This window comes from Martes martes (assembly GCF_963455335.1).
Source record: "Martes martes genome assembly, chromosome: 3".
NCBI lineage: Eukaryota > Metazoa > Chordata > Mammalia > Carnivora > Mustelidae > Martes > Martes martes.
Window position 1 is genome coordinate 131,502,563 of NC_137890.1, and position 18,853 is coordinate 131,521,415.

General features: G+C 41.0%; 1 protein-coding gene across 3 annotated transcripts in view; it reads right to left on the reverse strand.

Annotated features, from left to right (window-relative positions):
- Positions 1-9,102: 9,102 nt before the first annotated feature.
- The window catches only part of NOSTRIN (nitric oxide synthase trafficking), a 57,308-nt gene continuing 47,557 nt past the window's right edge, over positions 9,103-18,853 (reverse strand). For all 3 annotated transcript variants that reach the window (XM_080799325.1, XM_080799326.1, XM_080799327.1), the window contains 5 exons: positions 18,663-18,751; positions 15,781-15,906; positions 14,849-14,963; positions 14,053-14,142; positions 9,103-11,230 (listed from right to left, as the gene is read on the reverse strand). In XM_080799325.1, the coding sequence (XP_080655451.1) occupies positions 11,124-11,230; positions 14,053-14,142; positions 14,849-14,963; positions 15,781-15,906; positions 18,663-18,751 (527 nt within the window). In that variant the 3' untranslated portion in view covers positions 9,103-11,123. The remainder of the gene's footprint in view (positions 11,231-14,052; positions 14,143-14,848; positions 14,964-15,780; positions 15,907-18,662; positions 18,752-18,853) is intronic.

An 18,853-nucleotide genomic window follows, 5' to 3' on the forward strand; every position in this document is an offset into this window, starting at 1 on the left:
ATATATTTTCTGCCCAAGTTTCCTTCTCTTCTTCTGGGACTCCTGTAATATGAATGTTATTACATTTGATGGAGTCACTGAGTTTCCTAAGTCTATTCTCATGTTGCATAATTCTTTCTCTCTTTTGTTCAGCTTTATTATTTTCCATTATTTTGTCTCCTAGGCCACTAGTTCATTCCTCTACTTCTTCCAGCCTGCTGTTCATTGCATCAAGCCTGTTTCCAACCTCGTTTATTACATTCTTAATCTCGGATTCTTTTTTCAACTCTTTTATCTCTGTGGTAAGGGTCTCCCTGATGTCTTCTATTCTTTTCTCAAGCCCAGTGAGTATCCTTATAATTATTGCTTTAAATTCTTCATCAGGCATGTTACTTACACCTGTTTTGTTTAGATCTCTGGCCGTGACCTTATCTTGTTCTTTCATTTGGGCTAAAGTTCTCCATCTTGGTATTTTATTTAAGTCTCTGCCTTCTTCTGTATGCAGGAAAAGCAGTAGGTCTCCTGCCCCTAAAGGAATGGCCTTATGAAGAAGAGGTGATGTAGTGCCCAGGGCCTGGTTCTTCACAGAGTATCTACTTTATATGCTGTGTGTGCTCCGCTGTTGTGTTTTGGCTTCTCTGTCCTCTAGGGCAGTGGTCTGCAGAGGTTCTCCTTGACTGCTGTGGGCAGTGTCTGGTCCTTGGCCTGATTGTGCTGAGTTTTAACAAGGTGTGCTCTACTCTACATGCAAAATGAGGCCTGACACCAACTCCACCAGAACTGAGAACTGAAGCTCTACAAAACTCTGGATGGGAGATCTGGTGTTGTTAGGGGTTTGTGCTGATCTTCTGGGAGAGGGGCCTGCTGCACTGGGACTGAGACAAGCTTGACTGAAAAGGGAAGTCCCACCAGAGCACGATGTGGGGTGGGGGGTTTGGTGTAAGCAAGTTAGGTAGTCAGTGTCCAGACTGACCTGCTTTCCCTCAGGTGGCTCAGTGTTTATGCTGAGGAGTGGGGCAGGGAAATGGCACCTGTCAGCTCCTTTGTTTCCAGAGAAGCATGTGGGGCTTGTGCCTCACAAAGTCCTCTCCTATTTTGTCATGGGCTTGGCCCAAGGTAGTATTTTAACAGTGGCAGTACGAAGAGCAAAAAAATACGGTTTTCCTAAGCAGATCATATTTTTTGATATATTGACATTTAAATGAATACCTAAGATCATATCTAAACTCAATTTTTCATTTTTGTGGACCTAGCTTGATTTGGAGCTCAAATATTAGCGGGATCCATTGCTTAGCTGTTTTTCTGGGTTAAGGCCCCACATGGTAGACCTTAGCAATTTAAGCTTGTCCCAATCCCTGAACTAATCACTGGTGATCAGGGGGTAAATAAATCATATGCTTTGGAGTAGACTAGCTCCCTGCCAAAGCCCAGGAGTGGAGGTAGATTAACCTCAGTAACAGAGCTAACAGTAGGGATGTTATAGTTCTCCAAGGGAGAGATTAGATATTTGATATAAAAAAATAGATAACTACAACAGTGAATATGCATTTGTTGAGTTGGTACCTGAAATATATCTATAAGGAATAAACATCAAATTTAAAGAAAGATCATCATTTGCTGAAACTAGAGGAAGACCATGTCTCATACCACAAACTCTTGATGATATAACGTTTTGAAACACGCAGTGAAGACATTGAGCCGGTTGCCTTGGCAAGGAACTCTGAAGGGTTCCTTTCACCGGCAAGTTACAGAAATAAAGCTTGGGGATGAGAGAAGAAATGAGTACCTTCCACTTATGGTCCATTTCTCTTCAAGGACACCCATGCTTCACTTCTAACTCGAGGGGGTGGGTAGGGCAAGATCTGGGGAACAAGACCAGGTAGCAGGAGAGTCCCAAAAGGACAGTGTTGGAGCCAGCTTTGCTGCTGGGATCCAAAGACAAATGCATAAAGAGAACTGTACTAGCATACCAAACAAATGGCCTTAAGCCATGGAACTTTATAGTGATATGTTTTCTCAGCTGGGAAGTTGATTCATTCTAAAATTGGACTTGGTTAGGGCTGGCCACCTTATAGCAATGGTATTACTTTTAAAAAACTTTTATGTCTCCATTACTCTTATAAGCCCTTCACATATATCTACACATTTATATTTCCTCATCAGTCTGTGAGGTGGATACTATGCATAACCTTGTTCTACAGATAAGGAATCCAAGGTACTGAGAGTTTAAGTAACTTCAAGTCCCACAGATGGTAAGCATTAGAACTGGAATTCAAACCTAGGTGGCAATCTGGCACCTAGTCCATGAGCTTTACCTGGACGACACCTCATGCATTTCTGTGCTATAGTGTAGGGAAATATGTGAAGATAAATTTCTTAACAAAGATTCTAGACAAACTTGAACTTCAATAATATAACTTAGTCTTTGTGTTTCTGTAGAAGTACAATGATTAAGAGAAAAAAAGGTAAACTATCTTGAAAGTAAGGGAATACGTTTTGTCTGGATCTTTAGGAAATGGCTTCACTAAGATGATAAAACAGCTTCAGATCTCGGGGAAACAATGAGCAGAGTACCTGGCCTTTTGGGGCTGGATGGCTCGTTAAGAGCAGTTTCTCGGCCTGTAGACTGCAGTCATCACTCCAGGTCTTTATGGAAATGCCAGATGGAGGGCTGTTGACTTATGTACGAGTCTTTATCTGTTCAAATATAAAGACTTCAATTTTTGAGGGTCACTATGTGCCAACCGAGGAATATTCTGGAACTGACGTTAACACATTAGCTTAAATTATAAAGTTGATACATTATGAAAATTTCACTTTGAATAAAAATACACATGAAAGGCAAACTATTTCATTAAGTTTGCTGTTTTTTATACACTATATTTAGGAAGGTATATTTCAAAACTAAAATAATTTTAACCATTTAAAATCTTCCTGATATGGAAATAATACACAAGGTACAAAGAGAAGAGATTTTCCTTAATGAAAAATATATGCATGAGTAGCTACGCTGATTAAAATGGAACCCAAATGCAGTAGACTAATCTAGTCCACACTTTGTAATCAAATGAAAAATGAGATCTTTAAAAATTAAACTCAATCACTAAATTGTTTAAGTTAAAAAAAAAAAGAATTGGCACAAAATATGTTAAAATGTTCTAATGGATTAAAACTTTCAATTTCCCAGCTAAGAAAGATTACAAAGTGTTGCTTCTCTTCCAACTCAGAAAATTTCTGTACAAAGACATTTAGTTCTGTTGTATTCAACAATACCTGCACGTGTTGCCACTATGTTCAGCCATTTTTAGATGGTAAAGATGGCCCTACTGGGAATTTTTTTTTTTTTCAATTTAAGATTTATTTACTTATTTGAGAGAGAGAGAGAGAGAGAGAGAGTGAGTGGGCAAGTGTGGAGAGCGGCAGAGGGAAGGAGAGAGAGATGGGGCACCTGGGTGGCTCGGTTGGTTAGGTGCCCGCCTTTGGCTCAGGTTGTGAGCTACTCATGCATATGTTTTTCATGTCCTTTTTCTTGTCTTCATCATTTTTGGTCTCTCCTTTGTACTCAGGGTCCCCTTTAATATTTCTTTTTATTTTTTTAAAGATTTTATTTATTTATTTGACAGAGAGAGACAGAGCACAAACAGGGGGAGCAGGAGAGGGAGAAGCAGGGTCCTTGCTGAGCAGGGAGCCTGATGTAGGGCTGTATCCCAGGACCCTGGGATCATGACCTGAGCCAAAATCAAAAGTCAGTCACTTAACTGACCACACCACCCAGGCACCCCACTGCAGTCAATTCTTGACTTAATGACAAGCTAATAAAGAATAAGATTCTTTCTGAATAAAGATAAGGGTTTGATCTAAGTAGAAATAGAGTCCACTTTTTAAGTAAACTAGAGGAAATATAAGCTATTTAAAATCAGTTCCTTTCTTGGTATTGTAAATATATCCTGGTGAGAAGTATAAAAATGTACGATGTGGTACGACATGAACAATGTTTAGAGTTTAGACATGTTATCCCTTTCTCTCAGCAGCTAGCTGGAAGCAGCTGAGGAAAAGGTCTTTAATTGGAAAGAGGAAATATTTGAGATTCAAATGAATGTGATATAATGGTAAATCTTAAATACTCTAAATTGTTTTGTGGAAAGTTTTGTTTTCAAGCATCAGAATGGTATTGTGGAAAAAATCCGAGAATTAAGATGTGTTCTCATCTATGGTGCATGATCTTAAGCACGCCATCTAAAGTCTTTGAACATCAGCCATACTGTACCATGTGTAGTTACCCAAACTTGCCAGTTTCTTTTCTGTTGATCGGGCCAAGGAGGTTTGCTTCTATTCTCAGTGAATCAAAAATAATTACCATGAACGTTTGTGAATATTATCATGTTTTTTCTGCATCTATATAGATTGTCATCTTTAATCTGTCAACATGGTGATTTCTATCAATAGATTGTTGAAAAAATGTTGAATCAACACTGCCTTCCTGGAATAAATCCAACTTAGCCATGATATGTAATCTTTTTTTTTTTTAATAGTGTTGGATTTTGTGGATATTCTATTTTAAATTTTTATATCTATAGCCATAAATGAGATTGGCTTATCATTTTTCTTTGTATATTAACCTTGGTTTTGGCATCAAGCTTATCCTAGGTCCTAGACCCTTAAAAATAGTTCGGGTGTTCCTTTTTTTCTATTTCCTGTAAAAGTCTCAATGGGATTAACTATTTTTGAACTCACCTATAAAACTCCCTGAGCTTGTGTTTTCTTTGTAGGAAGTTTTTAAACTACTCATTGAATTTCTTTAATGGTAATTAAATTATTGACTTATTCTATTTTTTTAATGAGTTTTGATAATGCATGTTTTTTGAGAAATTTTTCTTTTGGGCTGGCTTTGTTTGCAAATTAATTGGTTTAAAGTTGTTAATAATATATAATTTTAGCTTTTAGATATCTGCTGTGGTTATAGTATGTCCACTTTTTCCTTATAAAAAACATATTTATGCTTTTTTCTCTTACTCTTGCAGAGGTTTGCTCAACTTATTAATCCTTTCAAAGGACTAACAGGTAGCTTTGTTCGATATTTATTTTGCTTTATGTTTCATGAACTTTTGCTCTTTTTTTCCTTGTTATTTTTCTTTCTTTGGGTTGATTTGGCTGTTGTTTTTATAAATCCATAATTAGGATGTTTAGTTCATTAATTTTAGCCTTTTTACTTTTCCCTATAGCATTTTTTTAAAGATTTTATTTATTTATTTAACAGACAGAGGTCACAAGCAGACAGAGAGGCAGGCAGAGAGAGAGAGGGAAGCAGGCTCCCTGCTGAGCAGAGAGCCCGATGCGGGGCTCCATCCCAGGACCCTGGGATCATGACCCGAGCCGAAGGCAGAGGCTTTAACCCACTTTAACCCACCCAGGCGCCCCTCCCTATAGCATTTTTAAGCTGCTTTCCTAGAACTACAGGTTTTAGTATGTAGTAGCTTTCTTATTTTTTATTTTTAATATTTTCTAATTTCCATTAAGATTTCTTCGTTGACCATGGGCTATTTAGATGTTCATGCATGCGTGTGTGTGCACACACATCCATGTGCTTAAGTGTATGCAGGCATACCTATGTATGTGCTCCCTAAATGCAGATGGCTTTTAAATTATCCTTTTCTAATAATTTCCATATAATTCTAGAGGCTTGCTCTGTGGCCTAGTGCATGATAAATATTGTACATGTGTATTTTCCAGTGGTGACGTACAGCGCCTTCTGTCCCAACTTCTGGTGGTTCACCCCACCTTCCTCCTTTGCCTGTGTGCTCCTCAGCTGACTTTCCCCAACCTCCTCATCCTGATTAATGCCTCTCCTCAATGTTCTCATACTCCTTTTGATGTAGCCCTATTATAGAATCTATCACAGTGTATTGTGTTTGTTAACTGGTCTGTTGCCCTTACAAAAGTGAGACTGAGGGCTCTTTGAGGAAAAGGACTTGTTGTCTTTAAGACCTAGTATTTAAGTGATAGATCTTTAATGTTCCAACCACTCTGTATAGTAAGTTCTATTTACCCTTCCAAATCTAGTTGAAAGACCCTCCCCTTTACAAGGGTGATGTGAGAATCCTGGGCTATTCTGCCCCACAGAAACCATATATAAACTGGCAAGTTTATATATGGGTAAGCAACAACCATTCCAAAGGCAAGCAACAACCTGGGAAATGTTTATTCATGAAGATCTGCTAGTGAATTGGATGAGAATGGTGAATTTATAGTCAACAGGCACGTGGGAAGATGATCAGCATCATTAGTCACTAGGGAAATATGAATTAGAACTGTAGTGAAATTAAAATACACCTGCTAGAATGGCTACAATGTAAAAGACTGATAATATCAAGTACAGACAAGGCTACGCAGCATCTGGAATTCTCATACATTCCTGGTGGAAATGCAAAATAACATCACTACCTTGGAAAACAACTTGTAGGATTGTTTTTAAAGTTAAATACACAGGAGGATAAAAGTTAAATATGCAGTTAACAATTCTACTTCTAGGTATCTACCCAAAAGAAATGCATTCCCCCTTCCCAAATTTGTTCATGAATGTCTGTAACAATATTATTCATTTTGACCGACAGAATGTAGTAGTCACCCACTTATCCATGGGGATCTGCTCCAAGACCCCCAGAGGATGCTGAAACTGTAGCTAGTACTGACCCCGATATACACCATACCCATGAGAAAGATTCATTTATAAATTAGGCACAGGAAGAGATTAACAAAATAATTAATAATAAAATTAAACAATTTTAACAACATACCATAATAAAAGGTATGTGAATAAAAGTTATGGTCTTTCTCTCTGAAAATATCTTACTGTATTGTACACCTTCTGGTGATGACGTGAGATGATAAAATGCCTGCAAGATGAGCAAATGAGGTGAAAGACATGGGCCTCAATGGCGTCATGTGAGGCTAGCATTGACCTTCCCATCACAAGTCAGAAGGAAGATTATCCACTTCCACACCCTGGTTGGTGGAGTAGGGAGCACAGAGGAATGGACTGAGAGGGGAAAGCTGTTTGCTTCTCGTTCTCCAGTATCAAGAGATGATCCATCCCATGCTTTCCTTGCCAATGAGATTATCAAGTAAGTGGCTGAGAAAGAGAAGAGTCTCTTTTGAGAGAGTATAATGTAGTCCAGAGTGTTCCTTCTTCTCTGGGCCAAGGGTGAATATGAGAAAGAAGAGGAAAGGGGGCCCCTGGATAGAGCAGCCCCCACAAGAGAGAAAGACTTCTTCAACAAAGTCCCCCATACCACTCATCTTTAAAAAACTTGCAGGATCAAAGGAGTGGGTATTTCTTTTTTAGACCTGACTCCTTGTATATATTTCTCCTTCAACCGTGCTCCTTCCCTGGGGTTTCTGCTGTAGTTTAGACACTAGTATCAGGATTCTTTCAAGTAAGCAGTTGTTCTCAAACTTAAACTTGCATTACAATCACCAGGAGCACCTGCTAAACCACAGATGGCTGGAGTTTTGACCAGTGTGAAGTGGGAGCTGAAAATGTGCATTTCTTTTCTTTTCTTTTCTTTTTTTAAGATTTTATTTATTTATTTGACAGACAGAGATCCCAAGTAGGCAGAGAGGCAGGCAGAGAGAGAGGAGGAAGCAGGCTCCCTGCTGAGCAGAGAGCCCGATGCAGGGCTCGATCCCAGGACCCTGAGATCATGACCTGAGCCGAAGGCAGAGGCTTTAACCCACTGAGCCACGCAGGCACCCGAAAATGTGCATTTCTAACTTAATCCAAGATTACATCAGTGCTGCTGGTTCTACCACTACTACCCTTGGGGAATCTCTGGGGTAAGCACTGAGCCATCTGCCCCAGCGACCAAAAAACTGAAGTTACAAGCCAGCTGAAACTGAGATCAGCAACACATTTGCCAGGGCAAATGGCAAATACTTGGCAAGGCAGGCCCCAGTCCCTTCTAGGCACTCTCAGGTGTGACTCCCTTTGTGTCCCCAGATCTCCATCATAAGTCCTCGGCTGTGGAGACAAGGTCTTTCTCTAGCCAGTTTAGTTTGCTTCCTCTCCCAGGTCGGCTTCTCCTTATCCCACACTTCCTTGGAGAGTGTTTCACTGTTTAATTCTGGGCACGTCTACTTACTCCAACTTGAGGCCAAAGCTGCTCTCCTCCCATTCCCATGACCCTGCAGGTGAGTGGCTACTGGACTCTCCTCCTTGGGCAGATTTTCCCAGCAGGAGGCACCCACATGTCCTCCCTTAGTTTCCCCAAACTGAGCTTGTATTTGCATAAGCACAGCCTGGATTCTCTGACTTGGTGATTTCTCATCCCCCAGTGCTGCCTAGTGGGAGGCTCTCACTCTGGATCACAGCATACGGGAATCCCTGACACTATCCATGTAGTTCTATCCTTGTAGCTGCACTCCCTCTGCAAAAGGTTCCTGCTCTTCTCCACCCTGTCCCCAACCCTGGTCCAAGTCCCAGTACCACCTATCTTGCCCTCTGTCCCGCCTCGAAACCTATTTTCCCTGGGTTATCCACTCTTCCTGTGTAACATTGCAAAGGACAATAGGACATGTTATTTGATTCTAATGCACTTTTCTTGTTCTAATTCAGGTGGATTACCCACCAAGGCCATAAGACTTTGGGCTTTTTGGAGGGAAGAACAAAGTTACACTATACTCAAATTACTTATCAGTTAAAGCCTTATAATACTATGCAATAAAATTGACTTTACCCCAAACTGGGTATTATATTACTTTTTGATAGATCAGAAGACACTTTAAGTGATTAAAGTGCTTTTTGTCATTATAAATGTTAATTATTATGGGTAATTGAAAATGCAAAAAGAATGAAATTAATAGATCTTTCTGGTTGATAGTATGATAGATATATAAGCTTGCATTCTATTAGAGAGAAGATAAAGTAGAATAATGTCTTCTGATGTCTTCAGTGAAAATCTGGCTCTGGTGGGTAATCAGCCTGAATTAGAACAAGAAAAGTGCATTAGAATCAAAGCAGTAGAGACTGCTTATATTTCAGGCTGTTGATGTTGCTAAAAACTTCCTGACATATGAAACTGCACAGTGGAATGTCATTATGAAAGCCTAATTAAGAGTTTAAAGTATGAATATTAAAAATTATTTTATTCTGTATGGAAGAATTATATATATCAATAATCTTTGCAATATACATTTAATTTTCATCTTAATGTAAGGGATACCATTCCCACCTGTCCAATCAGAAAGTTCTTGCCCTAATAAAAAGATACTCAACAAGTCTGTGCTACCCAACTATATTTATATGTATAGTTTGACGATAGTATTTTCTTGAACGTTAAAATTTGTATGTCACAGATGCAAAAGGAATTTGCAGCAATGTTACAAAACAGGAAAATCATTTATGTTTTCACAAAGTAAAACAGATTTACAAAGGTAGAGGAGCATCTTTCTTTGAAAATAACTTCCAGTGAGTTTCCAGGCCCAGCCACCATTAACATCACTTTTTCTACACAAATGATCCGTCGTAGGCTGCAGTCAATTGCTACGCAATTTTTTATACATCAGGGCTTAATGGAAAGAAGGAAGATGAAGAGGAAATATAAATTCCAATTTTCTGTTCATGGTCTAATGGCCTATTATTCAGCCAACGTTCTACATGTAGAAAGTCTTCATTAGTACGCCATTAAGGATGACATTAAAACTTCTGATCTGTTCTTCTAGGTTGTAAGTTATGTCTCACATAACAACTTTTACTGGAGCTCCTTCAGGTCTGGTATCTACATCTATAAATATTTCTATCTGTTCGTTACATCCTGCTGTAGGAGTGAAATGGTGCAGAGTATGAAAAATATACGTACCTAGGTTTGGAAAATTCCTTTTTGAAAGTGTGAAATTTAATAAATTTAAAAAGAAGAGGTAGGTGGCACTAGAGTAATGAAATGGATTTTAATTACTCTAATGTCACGCTATTTGGAACAAGAGTAAACAAGTCTGGATGCTTCTATCAACACTATAACCCTCCATTCAGGAGAGTGTGATCTCCAGGCTGATTTAGGTCATTTTCTAAAAGATGCTACAGTACCACTTCTCTCTATTCTAAAATGTTCCCCTTGGGTAAAATTTGTGGCCTACCCTCTCTCAGCCCCAATCTTTTCCCATTAAAGGGCATCTGGGGAAGCAGCAAATATTCCATTTTAACAGTAAATGTTGGTTTCTAGAACTTTCTATCCACAGAGACTCATTAGCATTTAAGGTTCCTTTCACTAAGGAGCTGCTTAGGGTGTTCCTTTCATAATGACCTACTTGGGAAGTGCAAATTTCTTATCTCTAAATTGGTACATGAAGTTTCCAAAAGGACAAGGAGGCAAGAGATTTCGGGCACTGTCTCCTTCCTGTTTCCTATCCACTTCGCTCTTGCTCTCAGATCCCGAGCCCTCTCTGGCTCACACCTGACCTCGCTTCTAAGAGCCGTTATGGGTGTGCACAGGGGGTATCTAAGAAGCCACTGCCTCCGAAGCTTGCTGGCTGAGGATGGAACTCCATTCTGTCTACACTGACTTCCTCTGCCTAGGAGCCAGACCTCTCTTCTCTATCACCCTCCCTCTTGGCCTCAGCTCCCAATTCTCTATTCTACCCTCTCCTAACCTGGGTCTCCCTCCCTGGGGTCTGACCTGCCAGGCTCTGCCGAGCTCTTCATCTCTTTCTTAATCTGTTCTTCCTTGCCCCCCAGCCCCTGCTTGACCCCTCACAGGCTTACTCTGGCCTGTTGCCACATAACCCAGACAAAAAGGACACCTGAGTCCTTATCTCTGTGGTGCTACCAGAAAACTGCGTGCGTTCAGGCAAATGGCTGAACCATCTGAGCTCCGTCTCTCTTCCTGTGTTGGGGCATCTCTAGGGTCTCTTGGGATTTGAAAACTCTAGTTGCTGCCAAGCTCCTTCCCACCTCCCTCTGCTCTCCATCTTCTCACTCTGTTTCAAGCAAATAAGCAAGAGTACAACGTGCGGTGACACACAGGTAAGACTCCGTTCTCCATTTGTAAAGATGACAGCATTTGTCTTTATTTGCACGGCCCTGGATGGCTGACCGAGGAAGGCAGTGTGTTCAGAATCTTGTCTGATGTCTGGGCAGCGCGGTTCCCAGTGTTTCAAGGGAGCTCCTCCACGTAAGCGGCAGGAAAATGGCCCTTTTTTCCATTCAGAGAACCAAACCACCATCCTTCGTCTTGTTTCCTGTATATAGTCACAATGTCGCCTGTGAAAATGCACATTTAGTTAGACAAACGGCGCTCAGCCATTTAAGCACACGCCCAGACCCAGTGGGTAAGACAATTGGAAGGAGATTCTGCTTTCAAGGAGTTACTTGGGAGCATCATTTTCTGCACGTGATTCAGATGAAGCAAAATTTATTGAACACCTCTGTATGAAGCAGGCATAATGCAGAGAATATTTAAAAAGAATAAGGTAATGGGCAACCAAATTATGCCATAAGGTAGTTTCATTAAGAACAGAATCACGGGGGCACCTGGGTGGCTCAGTGGTTTAAAGCCTCTGCCTTCGGCTCAGGTCATGGTCCCAGGGTCCTGGGATCGAGCCCCACATCGGCTCTCTGCTCAGTGGGGAGCCTGCTTCCCCCCCTCTCTCTGCCTGCCTCTCTGCCTACTTGTGATCTCTCTCCTTTCAAAAAAAAAAAAAAAAAAAAGAACAGAATCACGTTGGGTCCCACATCCTTCTTGTGCTGGATGGCTTACTCTGGATACGGCCTATGGCCTGTCATCAAACTCTTTCTCTGTGTCGGTGTTTTAAGGGTTTCTCATGTTGGTGACTGAGAGAGTCTGGTATGGGTGACTATAAGGTTTGTCTCAGCTACCAGACTTTTCTTTAGATCACGACAGCTTCTCTCCACTACATGAGCCAGTTTTATAGTCCAAGTTTCAACTCACAGCTTTGCACAGAAACATGACACCCCCTCATTCAGCAATGTAGATTACTTTAATAAAATATCAATTTGAAGACAATACTTTTTAAAGCAATGAATCAAAGACACAGAATTGCTAAGAAGCACATGGCCCTTCTCTAATTCTCTTTCTTTTTTAAAAAAAACACTATTCTGATCTTAGTAACCCTAAAGCTTAACCTGGTGCCTCAAATCCTCTGGCTAAGACCCTCTCTTGGGAGAAAGAGCCCTTCCCCTCTGGCTGCTGACTATACATCAAAGCTGAAACATCATCTTCCTTCAGGATCTAAGAGCTCCTTTACCTTGAGCATCCTTCTGAGGTAACTTTTCAGTCTATCTTTCGTTCATTCTCTTCCCCAGTTATTTTCTTTCTTAGGCAAAGGACTGTCCACCCCCCTTCCTTCCCAGCTCACTCATAAATCACTTTTCTTATAGGAGATCATTCTCAGCCTAAGTTCTACCTCCACTGAGTTCTGTCAGGCCAGCAGATCTCAGGTCAGCATATTGACACAGTCTGCTAACAGAAATTCAAACAAATAATTTAAAATTTTGTTGCCAGTTTCCCCAAACCTCCAATGGTTTTGTTTACTTAAGGAACCCACTTATGATATAAAGTATAAGTAGACTTTGCTGCCAACAGAACTGAAGGCAAGGAAGAGAATCAATTTATTGTGTGACTATGTGACTCAAACCCAGGCCCTGGAATCTAGGTGGCATCTGGGAAATGTGTTTTTTATTCACACAGGAAGTAGGAATACAGCATTTCCTACTGCTGTAGGTAACCCTAAGATGACATGATGAGGAACAAAGCGACTTCCAGAACACTTTCAACTTTTAAATAAAGGCGATGTTGATTTAAGATGAAGGGAGGAGAGGGTCTACTCTTTATTTCCCTTTTTCTTATCTTTTTTAAATTTCTGACCTAGAAGGAAAAGTAGTTCCTGGAAGAAATCTGGCTGGCAATCTGAAAAGGAAGCACCCATTAACCAATAGCAAGTACGTGGTGTCTCTGTTGTGTGACTGCAAAATCCATCATGACTTCCTGTTGGTTCTGGGCGCCACTTCCTGCTTGTAGGTAATAAACTCTCTACTACAACACAACTCTTTCTCACTCACCTTTTCATTTCTGGATCTCTGCCTTAGCTTTAACATCCAAATATGGTTGCTAATTGGACACACAAACAAAGTTGAGGCTAGGGGCGTCTGGGTGGCTCAGTGGGTTAAGCCTCTGCCTTCGGCTCAGGTCGTGATCTTGGGGTCCTGGGATCGAACCCCACATCGGGCTCTCTGCTCAGCAGGGAGCCTGCTTCCCCCCTCTCTCTGCCTGCCTCTCTGCCTACTTGTGATCTCTCTCTCTGTGTCAAATAAATAAATAAAAATATTAAAAAAAAAAAAAAAGAAAGCTGAGGCTAGTGACTTTTTCTTATTTAATGTTGAGGATAACCCATGACAGCACACCTTTCCATGTTCAACAAAAATCTTTGACACAGAGAAGGGGGTCATTTCCTAGATTGGCCATAAACCACTTTTCTGAGAGGCAAGTGGGAGAAACATTAAGTTGGAAGTTCTCTGACCCGGCATCTAGAACTCATGCTTACCCTAAGCCATGAGACGAAATCATTTCACATTACTGTGTGTTTACCTTTCTGAAAAGAAAAAGGTGGGGCTACCTTTGTAATAACTTTCCATTACTGACACTCTTCCCCAGTTAGTGCTGTCATAAGAAGCATGACTCTGGGTTTCTGAGTTCAAAGCCTATGCTATCACTTCCTGTAACTTCAGCCAAAGTACTTAACCTTTCCATGCCTCAGTCTCTTAACAAGAAAATGGGAATAAACAATAATACCTACCTCAAAGGGCTATCAAGAACATTAAATGGGACAATGTGCTTACAGCGATGTCTGGCACTGAGTAAACACAAACTAAATGTTAGCTATTTTCATTATGTGACTTTTATTTCTTGTGTGCCTTATCTTTATTTCTCAAAAAGGGTGATTATAAACCTGAGATGATTTGATGTTGTAGTAACTTGTAAGACTGTTGTAACAAAACAGGAATTTTATTCAAGTAAAAGATCTCAACATGGTAAGGCAATCAAACTATTAGAAAATGATTCTTACCTTTTTCCAAATTTAATTCATCATCTTGTCTGGCTTGAAAGGAATATAAAGCCTTGCAAAGACCGCTGCCGAGCTGGACCACACCAGAGGCTGAAAGTTGGATTCAGTTATAATTACTAATGCTGTGTCAGTAGGCAAGATGAACATAATGGGAAGCTCTTGAGTGGGTGAATGGTGTGGTGCAGAGCCGAAATCTCCTGACATTTTCTCAAGAGGAAAGTTTATAATTTCACATAGTATTCATTCCTTGGTAGAGTAACCATTTATGACACACTACTATGTGTATGGACTAGGTATATGATATAATCAAAAACTGTATGATAATTTAGAACATAATAAGTCTGGAGAAAAAAATAATAAAGAGGATAAATAGCTAAGGTCAGGCAGCTGAATAAAGGGAGGAGGTAGGTCTTGGGATCACCATGTTTCTCACAGAAAGGACAGGATTTCTATGGACGTTTGGAGGAGACTATGGAGACAGAGTTTCTCACAATGGTTCAGGGTGAATGTATGGACAGCAAATTTCAGACTGAATAACATGGATGCCAGTCATCTAAGGGACCTTTCTTATAGCCTACATTTTTTCCCCCAACCCTCCGCTTTTTGACTCCTTCCCACATTTTTGGATTACATCTGCACAGAGAGCTACAAATGCTAACAAATCAATCAGTCCTAACTGAAATGTAACTTTTTTTGTGCTGATATATGCCCATGTGACCCTGAAAATAAAATGTAAATGTCAAAATGTGCTTTACCAACAGAACCCAGGCCCAAATTATTGTGGGCATGGGATTACCTGTAGATGAGGAAATTGGGATTCTCTGCCCACCAGGACATGTCCTGCTCACAACATTCTCTAATCTCTTCATCAGAAAAGGCCGAGATATTTTTACATAACTATGTGTCTGTTGCTGTTTAGATAGTAAAAAGAAAAAAAAAAAGTCATTTTAACAACATATTCATCTAAAATATTTTTGACAAGTTTAACTCTTCCAGTTTTTTACCTCAGAAATTTGTCTTTGAATTTTGGGGAGGAGAGTATAAATAAGTTATTCAATACTTTTCTAAACTCTACTATAAACCTTAATTGTTTCTGAAGCCATAATATTTTCAGAATTAGACCATTACAGCGTTTTATAGCCCATGTTTCCAATTCTGACCTGCAGCTCCAGGTCAAATAATAACCTTCCGAGCTTTACTTCCTCACATTCAACTTCAACCGGCTTTAACGCAAGTGAAATTGCCAGGATTCTAAGTGATTGAGACCAGTTTGGAATCCTGAGTCTCACAGAAAGACAAGCCCTTTTCTCACAAGATGGTTACAGCTCCCCCTTCTGACAGGAAATGGAAAACAGCTTCAAGGAGAGCGACTCCTGTGCGTTTACGCGCTCATCATCAATTCCTCTATCTCAGAGTTTAGGTCCGTATGAAATTTTACTCTAAAAGCCTGTTCAGAGAATAAAGTTAAGATATGAGGAGGAAGAAGAAGGAATCCAAAGTGTTATTAGCTCCTCATATTTGGTCTGCAAAGGAAATATTCATTTGTGATGAGCTCTTGTTACTGCACTAAAAGGAATAAAAATTAAATTATCTTAAAATTCCACAATTGGGATTTGAGATCTATGCCACATAGAATTCATAATAGCCTTTTCTGCCCTGGTACTACTTGAAGCCACTCCATACAGCAAGCCCCGTCAGGAAATTACAATCCATCTCTTAAGTTTTTACCTTTTCTTTCCACTTGAAGATGGAATTACTACAGGGATGGCTGGGTTGAGGTCTTTGCTCAAGTTCTGCTAACACCGATGACAGTTTGTAGGCATTTGCTTGCAAAAGGTCTAGTTTCAAAGTGGTCTGTGGACACATCATTTGGCCATGTGAGTAAATTTCTAGAAAATGAGGCACAGCTGTGTGGGTAGAGGGATATCAGGATAACTCCCAAGACGACAGAGAGGTCTAGAAAAGTACACGTTCAACTCATGCAGACAGGTACAGAAAATGCTAAAGAGTGCAAAAAGTGGACCTTTAAGCACTTTAAAGGAAACCCATGGTTGCTGAGTGCACCTTATCCTGGACTCTTATGAACAGGATAAACTGGAAACCTAGATAGATGAGGGTTCTGTGGCAACAGATAGCTTTACTCAGTTTACTGTTGAGGAGTGAGAAAGGGAATAATAAGTGTTGACTGCAGAAGGCAGACCTTTGGAGGGCTTTGAAGAAAGGCAGTTGAATGTAGTGCTCGGTCCCGTGAGCACAACTGAACTTGCATCAGATAGGATCCAACTAAAATGGTGTGAAGTGGGTTTTGTTGTTGCTGCTGCTGTTACTGTTTTTCTTACAGAGGTGAGGTCTTATATTACCCAAAAAGTTAACAGTAACATTTCTGGAAACTGGAAACAATATTGGGGAGTATTTGGGTGTAAAAATAAGTGAAGCTAAAGATACACTCCTAGTTCTCTATTTGACCTTGAACTAGAAACTTCATAATAGCTTTTCTGTCAAGCTGTGTTCAGTCAGGATAACTGGAAACTAAACAATGGAAGGAGCCCACTTACCCAATCTCTTCCTCACCATCATTTCCTCCCTTTTCCACACCTCCAGCATGGGGATCCCTAACCCTGCATTCCTTGCCAGGGGACCACAACCATGGACTGAACACTTCTGATCTGTGGGGAATGATCCACTGCATTGTGGGGGAGGCTAACCTAAGGTGAAATAGAAACCCATCACATACCTTCTACCATTAGACCTAGTCTGCATCTGAGACCATCATAGGGCAAGCCTCCTTCCGCCTCTATGCGGTGCTCCTTCCCACATCTGAAGGCAATGTCTACTCTACATTCAGTTTCTGCAAAAACTTCTCATAGAACATGCCTTGCCAACATTCTTGCTTCAAATATGGCATTTGAAGGACCAAGAGACAATGAACTGGGAAGAATTTAAATGAAACAGAGTTTCCTCCTATAAGAAACCTTGCCTGGGGAACACAAAGTCTACCAATAACCCCAGTCTCCCTCCACCCAATGCAGCAGTGTGTAACCAAGTTACAAAGGTATTTGGCATCCAAATACTTGAAGGTTTGTACTGGCTCTATCATAAACACCGTGAATTCAGGGGGCAGACCCTCTTCAATCTTGCGCCCTCTGCTGTGTGAATCAGGCCAGCGTGTACCCAGATATCCCAGTGCATGTCCTAGGCTGGTAACGATGACAACAAAATTCTATGCAAGAACCACCAAAGAAATAAACTTACAACTTCACACCATCACAAAATGCTCCATAGGACTTTATTTCAGTAAACAGTGTTTGCATAGAATTCGTAAACCAAACATTTCGCACTGTCACAGAAAATGTCCTACGGACTGCTTTCTAATCTCATAGGACCCGCAGCCATGTGTCCCAGCAAGTGTGTTAGAACTCTGCTCCCAAGTGAACAGAATTCAGGTCCTTTCTCTTCACTGAGAGCGTGAGGCCTGTTTTTACAACAGCTCCCCCACTAAAGGAAGCCTCTGCTAAAAAATAGATTAAACTGTACCTGGCTCCATCTGTCTCCTTTCCCCAGAGAACCACCGAAATTGCCTGTTTGAACAGAGGGATGAGGTACCTGGCTTACACAAGAGTCAGTCAGGCTACGTACAACGTACCAGCTGCCTGTTTCCTTCAAAACATTGCTCAAGATTTTGTATCTCTTCCTGAGTTTTTCTCAGACGAATCCCGGTCAACTCTCTCTCGTCACGGCAGAAAACCTGCATCTAGCACACATAGTTCAGAGTAGCTGTTCCACTTTCACTCCTACAGAAAATTCACAGGCCATTGCTGGCCTCCCTTTCACCGTGGGTGCCTCTGAAGTGGCCGCATTGTTCACGACCCCCCACAAACACCCGGAAGCTGCTGTGGGCCAGGCCCTCAGCAAAACGGCCCAGAGATGCCTCTCCTTGCCCTCTCCTGACAGTACCTCCCCTTCCCTCAAAACCACCTCAGTCTCTAAACTTTTTTTCCCTTTCCTCAGAAGTTTTTGCCGCACACTCTAGACTCCCCTCTTCCTTCTCTGTGGCCAAGCTTTCCGTTCTCCTGTTATTTTCAGAAGCTCCTGATGTTAGCTGACCGGGAAGTCGGAAATGAACTCTTTGTAGTGACCAGAATTTCAGCTCTCCTCTGTGCATGGTGCTGGCACTTTCTAGCTCACACTTTATCTTCACAATAACCCTTTGAGGTAGGTACCGAGAAAAGAAAAGTTGTCCCAAGTCCCTGGAAAGGGCAGAGCGAGATCCAAATGCAGGCCTTTTTGAATGCAGACCCTGTGTTTTTAATCACTTCTCTTAACGGGGTTAAAGTACACGTGGTTTCCAGACCTTGATGGAATTATTCTATTTTGGGGGATTCTATTTTAGGCACAATTGGTTTCCTGGAAGGACACTAAAGCAAACATGTCTAAGTAGTTGAATTTTTCCAGATCCCTCAAAGGGCTTGTCAAGGAGGCTCTCTGACTAGATTGTTCTATGTCATGAGAAAAGAAAGGCAAGCAGAGGTCAACCAGGCCCAGAAAACAAGCATTCTAAAAATAACTCTTTCATCATTAAATCTAGGAAAGTGGACGCTGCAAATATTTACCTCGTCCATCAGGGCTGCTGTGATTTTTTGGCTCTCTGGGTCTGAGAAGGCGGCGTCCCTGGAGTAGGATTTCAGCATGCGTTCCAGGCCTGACAATGAAACCGTCCCCTCAGTCACCGCTGTCCTTCCTGTCCTGGGGGGACACAGCTGACAGGGGCACATGCAGGGGGAGCCTGAGCCCAGAAGTGAGA